Below are 15,676 nucleotides of genomic sequence, written 5' to 3'. Positions count from 1 at the left end.
ACTGTCTTATTTTAAACGGAATAAATGGCCCACAGAGTAGTTTGAGTAGATTGATCTAGATGTTAGAGAGTATAATTAAGCAATATAATTGGAGCAAAAACCAGTGGAAAAAGAAAACGGAACTAACATGTTGTAGCTTTAAATAGTAGATTAATGTAAAATAATTTATTGAAAACAACAAGATTTAAACCAACTCAGATTAGCGACCCAGTACATGATATTCCACAGCCCTCCCATTTGTCAGATGGTCAAGGATCAAGTTTACCAAATCATATGCAACCATTTATATAGTTTTGTGATTTGAAAATAGTGAAGATGGAACAGATAGTTAAAATAAAATTAGGCTAAAGTGGCCGAAATTCACCGTGAAACTACAGAAAAATCCCCCCAAAAATCTGATTGAGAGTTGATGGCACGTTACTAATACAGCAAAGACTCATCTACCACTTTAACTTGCGCTGTCATGCCTGGTGCTTTTTAGACCTTCAGTTTAAAAGGTGGAAGACGACAGCTCCCGCATCCATATTTGATGAGTTGGGAGTATGAATGTCTTAGTAGAAGCTGTCAAGATGTGCTCTCCAGCAAACAGTTTCAGATGATTCCAAATTAATAATCTGTTTCATGGTTCAATTATGTTGAGGATCGCCAGAGAAACTGCTGTAACATCTACGCCGGGTGATGGCAGGCGCAGGCAGCTCAAATGTACTGTAGCATGGTTAATTTATCCACGCTGCTGTCCCCGCAGGAGCACTGACAGGTGCCAGGCCCCATCGTAACATCTCACTCACTAGAAAGGAGATCTCTAGGGGAACAAAGCAGCCACTCTCCTGTGCATTCTGTTGCCTAGTCAGTGAACAAGCATCGTAATGAGAGACAATATTTGAGTCTCATGGATGAGCAGCAGAGTGAATGAGACGGGTTTTTAGTGGTTTATTTCCCTGAACAATTCACACTTTTTTTTACAGTTCCTGGAAACATTTACAACTAAAATACTTTTTTAGTGTTTCTGTTGTTGTCTTACTTATGTACATAATCATGTTAATGTACAACATTTATTCATTCATTTTCTACGCTGCTTAATTCCCTTATGGGGGTTGTGGGGAGCCTATCCCAGTTTCTACGTACAGACAATTTCCCCAAGTTTTCAATCAACCTCTGTATGTTTTTGGACTGTGAGAGGAAACCGGAGTTCAAGGAGTAAACTCCCGCCCCATGGGGAGAACATACACACTGCACACAGAAGGACTCCCTACCGACCTGGAAGCAAACCAGTAACCTTCTTTCTGTGAGGCGGCGCCACCGTGTGCCTGATGTATAACACAATCATGTTTATGTGCAAGAAAAAAACACATTCTTTGTAATGCTTTTACTTTCAGAAAAACAAAACAAACCACAAAATACTTAAATTCATTCAGTTCTGATCAATTTAGTTTTCAGTTAAACAAAAATTATTCACTTTTAAGAATTCAAAATGCTTTATATTGTCTTCCTTTAAAAAGGATGTACTTTTTTTTTGTATTTTTAAATATGAATGACCAATCTCAGGTGAGTAACAAAATAAAAACAATGAATGGGGAAACCTACGCTATGTCCATTCCCAAATTTAAAATCTATGTCAGTATAAACTGCATTCATTGTTTCATAAATGATTAGTTCTTGTTTGATTTTCATGAGGACACATGGGAATAACATAATAACATACATTAAGTGTAGAGACATTGTTCTGAGATCGCTCATCTTCCTCCTGCCGTTGGTGACGTCGGAATCAATGACTGAAAACGTTTTATTTGCTATGTTAACTCCTTGGTTATATATCCAACTAAAGAATGAAAAAATAACAATAAACAAACTATTTTTTGGCTTCCAGCTAACTCAATAACATCAGTAGTAGTAAGTAATTAAAGTATAATTGATTTAAATTCAAACAGATGGGTCAATGGCTTCGAAAACAACAAGGTAATCTCATTTTATCCAAAAATCAAATGATGACACAACTTGATTGTGTGAAACAATTGTTGTCTTATCCAATTTGTCTGATGGATTCTGTGTTCGGAGCACAGTGGATTGTGTCGAAGTGCAGGGCGTTGGAGGTTATCTGGGTTACCGAACAGATATGCAGCGCACGTGAGACTATGATGTACAATTATACTAGAAGACTGACAGTGGTAGCGCAATGACAAGGAATCCGCTGAGAGGCTGTTGCTAGATTTGGGTCTATTATCTGCTGTGAAAATGATGGAAGCAGTTAGTGCAGAAACTTCAATCAAAAATGGGAAGCATATTTGGCTTCTTTTCAATTTGTTTAGAAAGAGATGAGATTCAATAATCGCCTTCTTGGAACGTGGAAACAGAATAATGAGCGTTTTGAAGATAAAATAAAAAATAATCATTATACGCTTGATCAGTCTCAAACACGTGATTATCCGTGTGAAATACAATATCAGTTTAAAGGGCAACTTATGTGTTGAATTTTATTTAGGTTAGAAAATGTTCTTAAGCCCCGCCCACTGCCTGGGGATGAAATCTTAACCACACCCACTCTGCTATGATTGGCCAAACATTGATGTTTGTCAACAGGCGTCATCAATCCCTGCTATCTCCAATGGACTCGTTGTATAAACAAAGCGGATCGTGATTACAGAAGGCTGGAGGAGGAGTGAAGCCATTGTTAAATTGTAATGGACTCTGCTCTCGTAACTTCTCGTTTACCGAGATTTCAGAAGAAAGTATTAACTTTAAAACATGGTCATGATGAGGGACTTACTGCAAGTTGGAGAGGAAGACTTTCAAACATTTGAAACATGAGAGCGAGTCAGTGTCAAAGTGTTGGGTTTTAACATCAGTTCTCCTTTAAATAATTCAGTTTTCATTAAATGTTCAATCATTTCTCAACTAAGCTTGTTTTAAAAGAAAAAACAACACTTTTGGCATTTCCTTGCATTAACATTTCTGCACATGGTGATCAGAACACACAACAACGTCACACACTGTATGTTTACATCCATACAGAAAGAGAGAGAGAGAAAGAGAGCTTTAGACTATAAGGAAACGATACTTGTTGAAGGCCTTTTTCTGTCGCTTTATATAAAGTAGTGAATCTTTATAACGGGATTGCTTCTGGATAATGCGTTAGTAGATTTTAACGACTAATGAGAAGAGCCAGGACAATACTTTCTAAGCCAGTGTGGTCTCATTACCTTTTTTTTTTTCTAAAAGTAAATTGAATCTCCTTCGCTGTTTCTCTTCATCAGGTTTGTCGTTAGATGGATGAGACACTTTGTTGCTTCATCCCTTTACAATAGCCTTCCCTCCGATCGCATCTGTTCGTCTCTGCTCTCCGTGCTTTTATGGGTTGTTTATTGCAAAAACCAACATGTGAAAATGTCATCCAGGCATTGAAATGAGCTATCTATTTACTGACCCAAGGAACGTGAGCACCTTTGACAGCTTGGCTTGTTTAAATGTTGATTTTTGTGTCCTGTGGTGAAAGACAATTAAGTTTTATTATTCAAGGCAATGACATGTAAAAGATAATCATCAGGTTATGCTAATAGAGAGGTGCACGGGGAATACAGAGTGAAGGTTGGTTTGATTAAATAGATCTGAAGAGCAGCTGGAATCAGACTGAGATTGTCTTGCCACTTATTTTCCATTCTCCATCCTATTTCTTTTGGAATTTCTCTTTCGGGTTTGTTAATGCTGGTTAGCCATTTCGATCATCCTTCCTCGTCATGTCCATCAGATGTGATTCGTCAAACATCAAGGTTTGTCACCGCGTGTTATCTATCCAGGAAGTCTCCAACTTAAAGGGATTCATTGTATAAACAAAGCCGGGCGTGATAACAGCTGGCTGGAGGAGGATTGAAGACCATTATTACGTCATAATGGATTCCGCGCTCGTAACCTCTTGTTTGCCAGGATTTCAGACGGGGGAGAACTTTATAATGTAACAACTTGAAAACATGGTCATGATGAGGGACTTACTGCATCTCGGAGAGGAAGACTTCAACATTTGGAACATGTGAGTGTGTCAGGAAAGTTGGGTTTTCAAATTAGTTGACCTCTTAATACTTTATTACTTTTGTAAATTTATAGAAAAACCAACATATTCACTTTATTGATTAACTCTTGCTTTATATTTTTGGAAAAGAGTTCAACATTATTTTTCTGCAGAAAGAGAATCATCAACCATTCATCCTTGAACAGGTTCTTGTGGCTTTTCCCAAACAAAAGAAGCTGTCAGTTGATGACAAAAGAAGCAACTGTCCTTCAGCTAAGCGCTTTGTAAATTCCAAGGGTATAAGTTCCACACAGTTACTGTGGAGTCTGAACACTGTTGATTAAAATAGCTCGGTGAAGTATGCTTTTGCATTTGGAGCTTATATGAGGTGAATTCTTGTGTGCAGAGGTAATTACATTTCCTTTTGTTTCATTCTGTAATACTGACATTGCTAGTCTATATTTTACAACAGATTGGTACTTCCTGTTTTCATTCATATATGGTTATGACTGAGGTGATCGTATACCTTCTAAATAATCTGTTCAAATATTAGTTCGCCCAACATTCACATGTACTGTGGGTGACTATGGGTTGGGATTATTTTTAGTAGAGTAATTTGTTCCTTTTTTATAGTTATAGACACGAATGAATAATCATTTTAATGTAGCGACTGGGGCTTATGTGTCTTCATCTTCATCTTCGTCCAAAAAGACAATCTTAAAAACATCCAGATACTTCCATACTGTTCGTCTGTAACGTCCACCCCAAACTTCCGCTACAAACTTTATTATTACACTTTATCATTATTTTTTTTTTTTCTGAACGATTCCTCATGTCAAGGCTTCAATTGAAGAAGAGTGACGTTACAGATGAGCAGTATGGAGGTATTTGGATGGATTTTAAGTGGACAAAGATAAAGATGAAGACAACTGAGCTCCAGTCGCTACATTTTTGTCTTTTACTCTAAAAAGAAGCGATTACTCTGAAAATAACCCCAACCTTTAGACAACATCAAGGGTGAGCAGAACATCAGAATCAGAATCAGAAATCCTTTATTTGTCCCGCGAGGGGAAATTCGGTTTAAACAACAGTAAGAGCAATATACCACAAATAAAACAAATAAAACACCCAGAAATAAAATAATAAAATGAAAAAAATCTAAATAGAATAGAATAGAAATTCTGTCTATTCAAAAACTACAAACATGTGTTTAGTTTCACTATCACTTTAATTAAGTTTCACTGATTTAAAATCAAATCATGTCCTGTAAAACTTGTTGTAAAACGATCTTTCACAGTCCAATAATAGAAAGTTGAGGATTCATCCACTTTTTCCTTCACAATTTGCAAGTTTGCTAAAGAGGGAACATCTGGACAAATGATGGTTAAAGATCCCCAAGTGGCCAATTTGTATTCATGGAGACATGATTTAGTGCCTCCGAAAATGTTTCTGTTCAGTGCTCATGTAGCTCAATGTGCGCGGCAAAAGTGTTTGTACTTGTCTCCCTTGATTTCATCCAGGAGAACTTGGCGCCGGTTGTTGATTCATACTGAAGTGACACGTGAACGTAGACATGTTGCTTTTCATTAACTCTAATTATTTCTCTCCGCCTGTGGATTCTACCCTCTTTCTCGCTCTCTCAACACACACACACACACACACACATACAGCGCTATATCCTATTAAATTGTATGATCACGTCCTGCGATCACGATTGCTGGGTCATCAATATATAATTAGAGCATAGCTGAAAGGCTGGGATTAGTCTCCAACACCTGCTCGTGGCGGATTAGAGAACAAATTGGCGGGGCGTGATATTCACAAAGGCTCAGTTTCTCAGCGAGCCTGTAGTGCCTGCTGTTGTAAACATTGCTTCAGAAAAATCATCAACGTCAATATGCAGGTAAATAATAATCGGGCTGTGTTTAACAATAATTATTCAGCTCACCTGCAATTTAGTTCGTTTTACGATACATTTCTATACAAAAAAACCCCCAGAACAATTCCAGTGCCTTGGCAAGCTAAGTGGTTACTGTAATAGCCTTGGATCTTTGTTAGATTCATGTTGTGCTAAACCTCATTAAACAATAAAAAAGAAACAATTCATGCGATGTGCTGCTTTTTGTTTTCTTGCGGCCTTGCTTTAATTGTCTGGTAAAATACACACCAACAGAGGTTTCTTAATGTGAGTCATAGTGTCTACCATTCTCTCCTCTGAGTTCTGGCCACAGCAATAAAAGCCAAAACATAAAAGATGATTAAGCCGATGAGTATTGTTTGCTCATTATAGAAGAGATGCGTTGGTGAATTGTAATTCCATGGTACGTTGTGTGCGCTTGCTTTCACTCACGTCCTCCTCATGGTTTTAAAACATCCACGCACACACAGCCTGAAGCTACGCACTTGGATTTATTAGTTTCATTTTTATAGATAAATGGAAACATACCATTTGCGTTCAAAAATTGAACATATTTGATTAATTATAATGCATATATATGTTTTAAAGTATCAAATCATCTTCAAAAGATGCAGCGGAGGTGTACAAATTGCAAAAGAACAAATTTTAAAACCAGCTGTAAAAAATAAACTGAATGTTTTGGCTCAAAACATTGATATAGAACGATCTTCTATCTTTCATCAACTCCCCTTGCACTTTATCAATTGATTTTTCGTTTTTTTTTAGGGCCGGATTAGGGCATTTACATATTTATCTATGTGTTAAAAACCTGTGAACAGTTGAATTGTTTAAAAAATATATATAATCCTTCTTGACCCTGGGGTCCCAATAATGGAATATAAATACACAGAGAATCTTCTTTTAGCAATTAAGGGTGTTACGTCTGTCTGAGGACTAACTATTAAAGCAAACAGGAAACTTATATTTCACTAAATAGTCTATTAACTTTTCTTGTTCCCACATACTGTATATGGACCTCCCACACTAGTCCTTGTTCTGACACTGGCTAAAAAGGAGTGTAAAAAGTGTTTTTATTTAATTGACCACAGTTTAAATCAGAAATTTAGCTGGGATTAGCTCTTTAAACAACAACTAATGTCAAAATCCTACTTTCCTGACTTACTCGAATTTTCAAATGTTGAAGTCTTCCGCTCCAAGATGCAGTATGTCCCTCATCATGACCATGTTTTGAAGGTATTTCTTTATAAAGTTCTCCCCCGTCTGAAATATCGGCGAACGAGAGGTTACGAGAGTGGAGTCCATTATCATTTCATAATGGCTTTACTCCTCCAGCCAAGATCAATTTAAGACACACTTAAATCAACACTTGATTTACTTTAATTGTTTCCCTTTAATTCTGTTTTTGGGTGAATTCCAAAACTAAGGGTCTCTTATGAATTTGATAAATGTGTCAATGAGTTTCTGCCCTATACTCAATTTACATTATTCTAATTTAAAACAGACATATTTACATTTGCATAATGAGATTAAAGTTTGACATAATCCTCATCTTCCTGCAGTTCTGTTGAGGGTACTGTTTGCATTGTTTACAAGATGTTTTGCTGATTTAAATGTACAATTACAATATAAAAAGATACACTTACACTCTTAGACAGCCCATGTTTTTACCACTCATAGCCTGTGTTTAAATGAAAATGGTAAATGTTAAGGGAAAAGCCTTATCACCATCAATCTTTTGGCACATAATCATATTTTCAGTAATATTCCACCCCGGGTTCACATGAAGGGCATGTCAATCAGACTGCCAAAATTAATAAAGACCATAAGGAGTAGCTAAAGCTCACTTCTCTAAACTGAAATCGTGGGGAGAAAGTGATCGTATTTGCACATTTGTTTGTCAACCAATTTAGCTGACAACCAATATCTTTGACAGTCCTCTAACAAATGGCAGCCGCCACTGTTGCACGAGACCCTTCCTCCATGATTTTCTGTAATTTGGCGAATCATTTTTATTTACTATTCATTTATTTAATTTTGTTTATTTGTTTTACTCTGAAGAGCTGCTGTAGAATCTCCATTGTAATGTAGTTTTATTTGGTCTCATTTAAGCACTTGCCAAACAAAGTGTCATGCTGATTCTGATTGAAATAATTGAAAAAGAAAGACGAGACGCGTGATTATCTGTTAGCATCTAAAAACAAATTCCTTGGGCTATTTTCCTGTTGAGCTGAGACTTGAATCAGTGCGGTGGCATATCAAAGACTTTTGGAAACGCTGACAAAACAAACAAGTCTTTGTATGAACAGTAGTGATCACAACTTCATCACTGTGTTTGTTTTTTGGACCTGTCACCTGATGGTGAGAAGAGGAAATTCTGATTCTTCACAAGTCCCGAATCAATTACTGTTGAATTCTCAGAGCAATTATTAAATAACACAGCAATCTCCTTAAAGTTAATAACAGTCGTCTTCCTGTGTCAAACAATTATCAGTTGTTACTGAGAGTTGTTCTCAGCTTTATGTATTTATTCAGTCATCACCGTCATTAATTGTTTCCTCTCCCTCTGTCGTAAGTGATCAAAACACGTCAGTTTCACATCGTAAAATTGTCTTTTTTCTGCTTAGCACTGCTGCACTTAGTCTGAGATGTTTTAGAAAAAAAAACAACTAAATAATTGATTTGAAGTTTCTCTTAAATCTTGATAATCTATTGTTCTCATCAGTATATTCTGTAGGAGAAATCTTGTTTACCATAACAACGCACACTACAAAGGGAAAGTAAAACAAACAAAAAAGTTCACTCCAGTTCAGTAAAACCTCTTTATCTACCTCTTTCATGAGTCTCTCCACAGCTGGTTTATCTTCACACATCTATAGATCATGGTTTAGGACATGATGGGAGACGCTTTTGCCTCACGCTGCCTGCAACATTAAATTCTCATTTTATGAGCGTTTGGCACACAGATGAGCTGTAACATGCAGTAAAATCCATAATTAATGGTCATTATACTCTTCAGTGTAATATGGGTGTTAACATGAGGGTAAGTGAGCCTAAATCACCGCCACGTTTCCACAAAAAGAACGTGTCCCTGTTTAATATTTCATATAAACTCATGCTTCCTGTTGGGGCTTTGTTTTTGTTGCGGCTGGTTTAAAAACAACCGTGGGCCAAAATGTGCACACCACACACACAAAAACACACACACACACACAATTGTAGTCAGATCAATCAGTTCTTGTGCTGCGTGGGAGAGATGCCACTGTGCTTGTCCAGACCATGTTTTCACCACTCATATCCTGTGTTTAAATGACAATGGTAAATGTTAAGGGAAAAGCCTGATCACATCTATAGTTTGGCGCATAATCATATTTTCAGTCGTATTCCACCCAAGGTTCACATGAAGGACATGTCGAACAGACTGTCAATAAAAATAAAGACCATAAGGATCAGCTAAAGCATGAGAGACATACATGAGTGTCACTCTTGAATGTGTTAATTCTATATAGGAAAAGAAAGCCATGGTTACACAGATTGATCGTACAAGCAGGTTTTCCTTGTTTTCACAAACCTTATATTAGCAATATTAACTGAATGTCCTCTTACACCTATTAAAGCATACAATTCTATTTGCAGGCGTAAAAGGATTTTGTTTTTATGTGATCACTTCTTTTGTCTGTTTGGAGAAATCCAATGATACTTAGTTGCACTGATGCTATAATGATGCCAGAAACCATTTGTATGAAAATAATTGAAAAATAAGGATGTAATAGGCATATTTCCTTAAATGCGGCAGAGAAGATGTATCACAATATAAGGCTTATATTTCACAACAGCTGCTTTTTCATGTCATGGAAAAGCATAACATTCTGTGCTTAAGCAAGCATATGTTTTTCGTTACGAAATAAACCAAAAGAATTGAGCCGTTTGGGAGCTGATATGGTCATAATGTTGAACATATTTGTGGTGGTGCATTGTAAGTGAGTGAGTTGTCAGCCAGGACATCTGGTGCTGTGTGAGGTTATGAGTTTCTTCCTAAGTTAGATGCAAAGTCAGTTGGCACGGCAGTCGGATCACAACAGAAACTAATGCCAAACAAATAAATGTACAGAGGCCTTCTTTATTTCCATACTGAGTGTACACTGACTTAGGGGCTTATTTTCAGTTGGCAGAAGAAGCTGCTGGATTCAGGCCACATATGTTAAAAATCTAAAGTTGCTCGCCATGCACAGGGGATTTCCACCCAGAAGGTATACCCAAAGCTCAAATCAAGAGGCTAAGATTTAGTGAGCCACTATCTGAGATGAAACATTCAAAGCTCAGGAAGATGACCCCAAGAGATCTCAGACAATGGAAACTGACTTCGTAGGAACCAGAAGAACCATCATGGTTCACCTACATCAGGGTGTATGACCATTACAAAAAAGAAAGGGTCAAGTATTCAATAAAGATGATAAATATTTCCGTACGACAAGATAATACTGATTAAACACCATCAAATACAGTAACTAGATTAGTACTTAAACAAATAAGTATTGTTTTTACAGTGCTGTTTCATGAGGCTCATCAACCCATCACAGAAACATTTTGCATGTCTCTAGAGACTTTTGTATTAAAGTAGAAGATATAGGTGTATATCTAGATATAGATTTAGCTTTTCTTTACATATATATGACACCATTTTATATGTGTTTTATCAACAATTTTCTTTGACAGCACCAAAAATTGTCTAGTCTTGCTCTTGAATCACATGAGGTAGCAGAGCGTCAAGTGGATGTGTCTTCCACAAAGAAATTTGATTACTGATCTCAAAGGCCATACTGGGGTGTTCGGCTTGAGATAAGACTTCTTTTTGGGAACAGGCTAGAATTTTCCACAAACCCTTTAGTCTTTTCAGTAGTGATGTGTCGATGAGGCTTCATGAAGCAGTGTCATGTTGTTTAGAGGTCAGTAGGTGGCGCCATCAGTTTAAAAATGTTGTGATGTTTTATAAGAATGACTCTATGACGCATTTACAATAATGTTAGCGGCAAATGGATGTCATCCAACCTAAATACCTTCTGTATCTCAATATTGGGATAATAGCCGCCAACTCTCTTTGATCTGTGAAAGGCAGCTTTTTATTCCTCTTAACCATACAGATACATTTGTATTCAGGGCCGCATGTCCTCTTATCTGAATCCTTTTTATATTTCAGGTAATTTCATAGAAACTTTAATTTGGCCACTTAGGATTCAATCAGTTTGTAAAATTAACATGCGGAGAGGAGGGTACCCAAGAGGGAAACCGAGCAGAGTTTAATCAGCACTGATTAAGAGCTGTGACATATAAACTCCGAGTGTTGGTGCCCTCCAGGATCGTAATAATCACTGGTAAGAGATTTTCCAAAAGTGGACTCAAAAGGCAATGATACTACAAGTGGGTCAGTGCAAAAATTGTTGGCTATTTGAAAATTATGTTGAAAGTATTCCTCTCTCACTTTCAAGTTCCTCAGCGCTCCTTTGTTGTTTTCTGTTGATTTTTTTAAGGGGGAATTAATAATGGCCTTCAGCTTCAGGTGGCGTAATATTGCAACCACACTTTGCATATTGTGTACGCAAAACTTGTGCTTTATTAGGCCGTTTACTTCTGTGACATAACGGGAGTGAGCTGAGGTTATAGTAAAGGCCAGAAGTTTGGACTCACCTTTTTTCATTCAATCTTTGTTTTCATGACTATTTAGATGTCACGGAAGGCATCACAATTATGAATGAATACATAACTGAAAACTTGTCTTATAGTCTAGTTTCTGAAAAGCAGCCACTTTTTTTCTAATGACTACTTTGCAGACTTTTAGCTTTTCCTTGATGAATTCAAGGGGTAGTCACCTGGCATGGTTTTCACTTTACTGGTGTCTTGTCTTGGTTACTTTGTGGAATTTCTTGACTTTTAATAGAGTTGTGAATCAGTTGTGTGTCAACTAGACCCGGAAATAAAAAAAAAAACTTGTATGAGCCTGTTAGGTGTGTCCAAATTTTTGGCCTGTACTGTATGTCTAAAGACTTCTTGGACTATCAAAACGTTATGTTAGCATTTATTTGGGAAAGTCATGTCCTTAAGATAAAGCGCCCTAATATGCCAAACTGTCTTTGATGTATCTCAGGGTACATTTTTGTACAAGTGAAACACCAGTTCAATAAAAAACAGATTAAAATTAAATAAAACATCACTTTGAAACAGACGAAAATGTGTTTTAGCTGTTATGTTATCTCAGGGTCAAGGTGACCCCATGGCACAATGTGTTTGAGGTATCCCTTTTGTTGTATCTGGGTCAAGGTGAACAAGCTCCCTGGCTTCTAATGATTCATTTACAGTGGTGGAGGTCATTCACTTTGACCCAGAGACAACACAAGGTGTACCACAAACACACCCTGAGTTAACACAAGGGTTTAAAGAGATTTGAAAATCAATAAGCTGGTCTCATTTCCTCAGGCATACAGTTCCAAAGTCAGTGCACTCCGATTTCAGCCCAGTCTTAGTTCAGCTAACTGAAACTTACACGAGCATCTGAGGCTCGGAGCTGGCTTAAAGTTGGTCAACATATTATCTTTTTAGCTCTGAGCCAGGGTAAGACTTAATTTTACAAACGATTCTAAGATGGAAAGAAAGTTACAAGTTACAATAATCAAGTTAGTTTTCTTTTTTAAATCCTCATTAAAATGGGTTTTATAGATGAACCTGTGACAGACTGGCGTCCTGTCCAAGGGTGTTCGATGCCTCGCCTATAGAATCAGGGATAGGTTCGAGCCGCCCCGCCACCCCCAAAAGGGATTAAGCTGTAAAGTATAGTTTCTCAGAAAGTTCAGTTCATGTTTTGATCAAATATTTTAGACTATAATATCTGCCCATCCTTGCATACAGTATGTGGATTTTTCATTCACCAATCTTCACAACCAACTTTGTGTCTGTGCAGGTACTGTTCTGGTGGAAAACATGCAGATAAACGGTCGAGCCCAGGACCCTCGCAGAACCATCTCGCTGACGTTGCTGGAAAACTACGACTACTGGGTAATTTTGGAACCAGCCAGACAGAGACTCTACCTCAACAGCACCGGCCGCCTTCTGGACAGAGACGTAGGTTCAGTATTAACGATTCCTTCTGTTAGACAACTTCGTCTTGAGGGAAAAAACTTGAATTGTTTCTCCGTGACTGCCAGGCTTAAATGGTGCTTCTTTATACATATGCCTCTAATTGGATTCAAAAGGGTTTAATTAAAGCTAATGATAGCTGTATAATTGTTGCCATTCTACTTTCATTTCATGCTCTGTCTTCTTTACAGCCAACAAATAAATATTCTCTATATTGTGAAACATGTTACTATTTGAAGTTAATGAGGTGTTGTAATCTTAATGTAGTCAAACCAAAATATTTGCAATCATTACTAGAACTGCTCTGATCAAATCAACTGATATTTTGTTTTCATTTGTCACCATCTTTCAGCCTGCGAGTAAATTAAATACAAATTTGAAAAAAAGCAATCTTGACAAGTGTGATAACCTCAATTTGCATTTTGTATATTCGGCTGCTTATTCCAATCCCGGGGCTGAAAGGGACCGTGAGGCACGATCGTCCTTGTTGCTAAATGCAAATGGTGTCTGACAAGTCTTGTTGGCAACATGACAAGCTACTGCTGTCATTTAAACATCTTAGTGGAGCTATGAAAATCCCAACAACTCAGTTGAAAAACAAGCTGCAATATTTATGAAATTAAATATTGAGTAAGGTCTGGCTTGCTGCAGAATGCAAGATGTGCATTATAATTAAAATAGTAAAGTTTGAAGCATTTTGGTTTTAAAGGGCAACTGTTGATTTAAGTGTGTCTCAAATAGATGTTGGACTCTATTGTATTTATCAGTATGTGTCTGTTTGTACAAAACTAACTTTTCATTGAAATATTTATATTAAAAAATGTGCTTAACCCCCGCCCACTGAAAATGATTTGTTTTTCTGGCGATTAAATCTTGTTTACCATAACCACTCCCACGCTACTGTGATTGGTCAATTATTAATATTTGTCACCACGCATCATCAATCCTGGAAGTCTGCCTCTCCAAGGTACTCGTTGTATAAACAAAGCCGGGTGTGATTAGAGCTGGCTTGAGTAGGAGTGAAGCCATTATTACGTCATAATGGACTCCGCTCTGGTAACCTCTTGTTTGCTGAGATTTCAGACGGAACTTTATAAAGTAATAACTTCAGAACGTCGAACTTACCGAATCTTAGAGAGGACGACTTCATCATTTTAAACATCTGAGTACATCAGGAAAATTGCTTTTTCACATTAGTTGCTCTTTAAGCTTGAGTGCCTTTTGTCTGCAAGTTGAAGGACACTTCACATATTTTTCTTCCTTCAGTTCAAGCTCAGCCAACTATGGGTTTCTACTGGGTTGTTCCAGCGTGTAATGTAAATCTTCTGTGTTTCCGTTTCCTGCTAGTTCTGTATTGCGTTAGTTCATGAGCAAAAGCGATTAGAGGCCATGCAAGTGAATAAGGATTCCTTTAAAACCTTCTAGAATTCAGGCTTATCCACAGGACCTGAAGTTTCAGAAGAAAAACTGTCAGAGGTTCCAAGAAGTGCTGATAGAGTTGGCCCTCTATCAGTGTGAATATTGAAGAAGATAGGTTATTGCTTTGATATCGGTGTCTACAGAAATGTAACATAATAGAAGGAACTGTGCGACTGACACGTCTACACATTTGTGAATTACATCTCATAGTGGGATGAATGGAGAAGTTCAAAATCAGGTCAAAGTTTCCTCGACATACTGATCAGAATCCTCTCAAGGATTCCTTTGCTGCTGGTTTTCAAATTCAGCAGAATATACCTATTTTCTAACACTTAAAGATTATCACACACAAGCATATTCTTCTCTCAATTGTTGCACTAGACAGTTGTTTCTCTTCCAGACAGATGTGAAGTTGTACAGCTCCAGCCTTTATCTTCTATCCAGGTCAGAGAGCTAATGGGTTCATCAGGGAATGTCTCACTAATCTTTTTTTTTGGCAACTTCAGCCACTTCCTCTTGAGAGATAGAGCATCCAAATCCAGTGTGAGATATCATCTCTCCATCTGTGTTCTGCTTCCAACAGAATGCTCATAAAGGCACCATATGCGAGACATTTTTAAATTAAATGTTGATGTTCTTTTATTTTTAGCCGCCAAACTCCATCACCACCATCGTGGTTCAGGTCCAGTGTACTAATGAGCTGGTCGGGACCGTTATTTTCCACGAGGTCCGAATCGTCGTGAGGGACCGGAACGACAACACTCCTCGGTTTCAGCAGCCGCGGTACTACGTCGCGGTGAACGAGGTGAGACACGTATTCGGTTGGCGTCCTCTCGGCACTGAAAATACATGAAACGCAGCTTCTCTCACTGTGAACCTGAGAGTCTAATACGTAAATGTGATTGTAAATGTTGTGCTGAAACTTTCTCTCAGTGTGTTATCAAATTTATGTGAAGCAGCCCCGACGGTGTAGTGAGTCATTGCATTGCTGTCAACCTCGCGGAGCGAGCTCACCTTCCTGCTGTTTCGTGCCCGTGGACTCTGCCGAGAGCTCTGGGGATCGGTGCTAGCTTTAATACTTCTTGTTATTCTGTCGGCATGTGCATAAACCTTCAGACTTGTGCTGACTGCACCGTTTCACATTTTGATGTGTATTAATGGCGTGAGCTCGGCTACAATAATGGATACATGTAGCTCTGCTGTTCTTCGGCATA

General features: G+C 37.8%; 1 protein-coding gene across 1 annotated transcript in view; it reads left to right on the top strand.

Annotated features, from left to right (window-relative positions):
• The window catches only part of LOC148069571 (protocadherin-15-like), a 159,384-nt gene that overhangs the window by 35,957 nt on the left and 107,751 nt on the right, over window positions 1–15,676 (top strand). The window contains exons 5-6 of the mRNA XM_087803083.1: window positions 12,868–13,028; window positions 15,112–15,267. Of these exons, the coding sequence (XP_087659209.1) occupies window positions 12,868–13,028; window positions 15,112–15,267 (317 nt within the window). The remainder of the gene's footprint in view (window positions 1–12,867; window positions 13,029–15,111; window positions 15,268–15,676) is intronic.

The sequence above is a fragment of the Callionymus lyra genome, chromosome 11, assembly GCF_982586985.1.
Source record: "Callionymus lyra chromosome 11, fCalLyr1.hap1.1, whole genome shotgun sequence".
Lineage (NCBI taxonomy): Eukaryota > Metazoa > Chordata > Actinopteri > Syngnathiformes > Callionymidae > Callionymus > Callionymus lyra.
The sequence above is the reverse complement of the archived record's forward strand: the minus strand, read 5'-3'. Positions and strand labels throughout refer to the sequence as shown.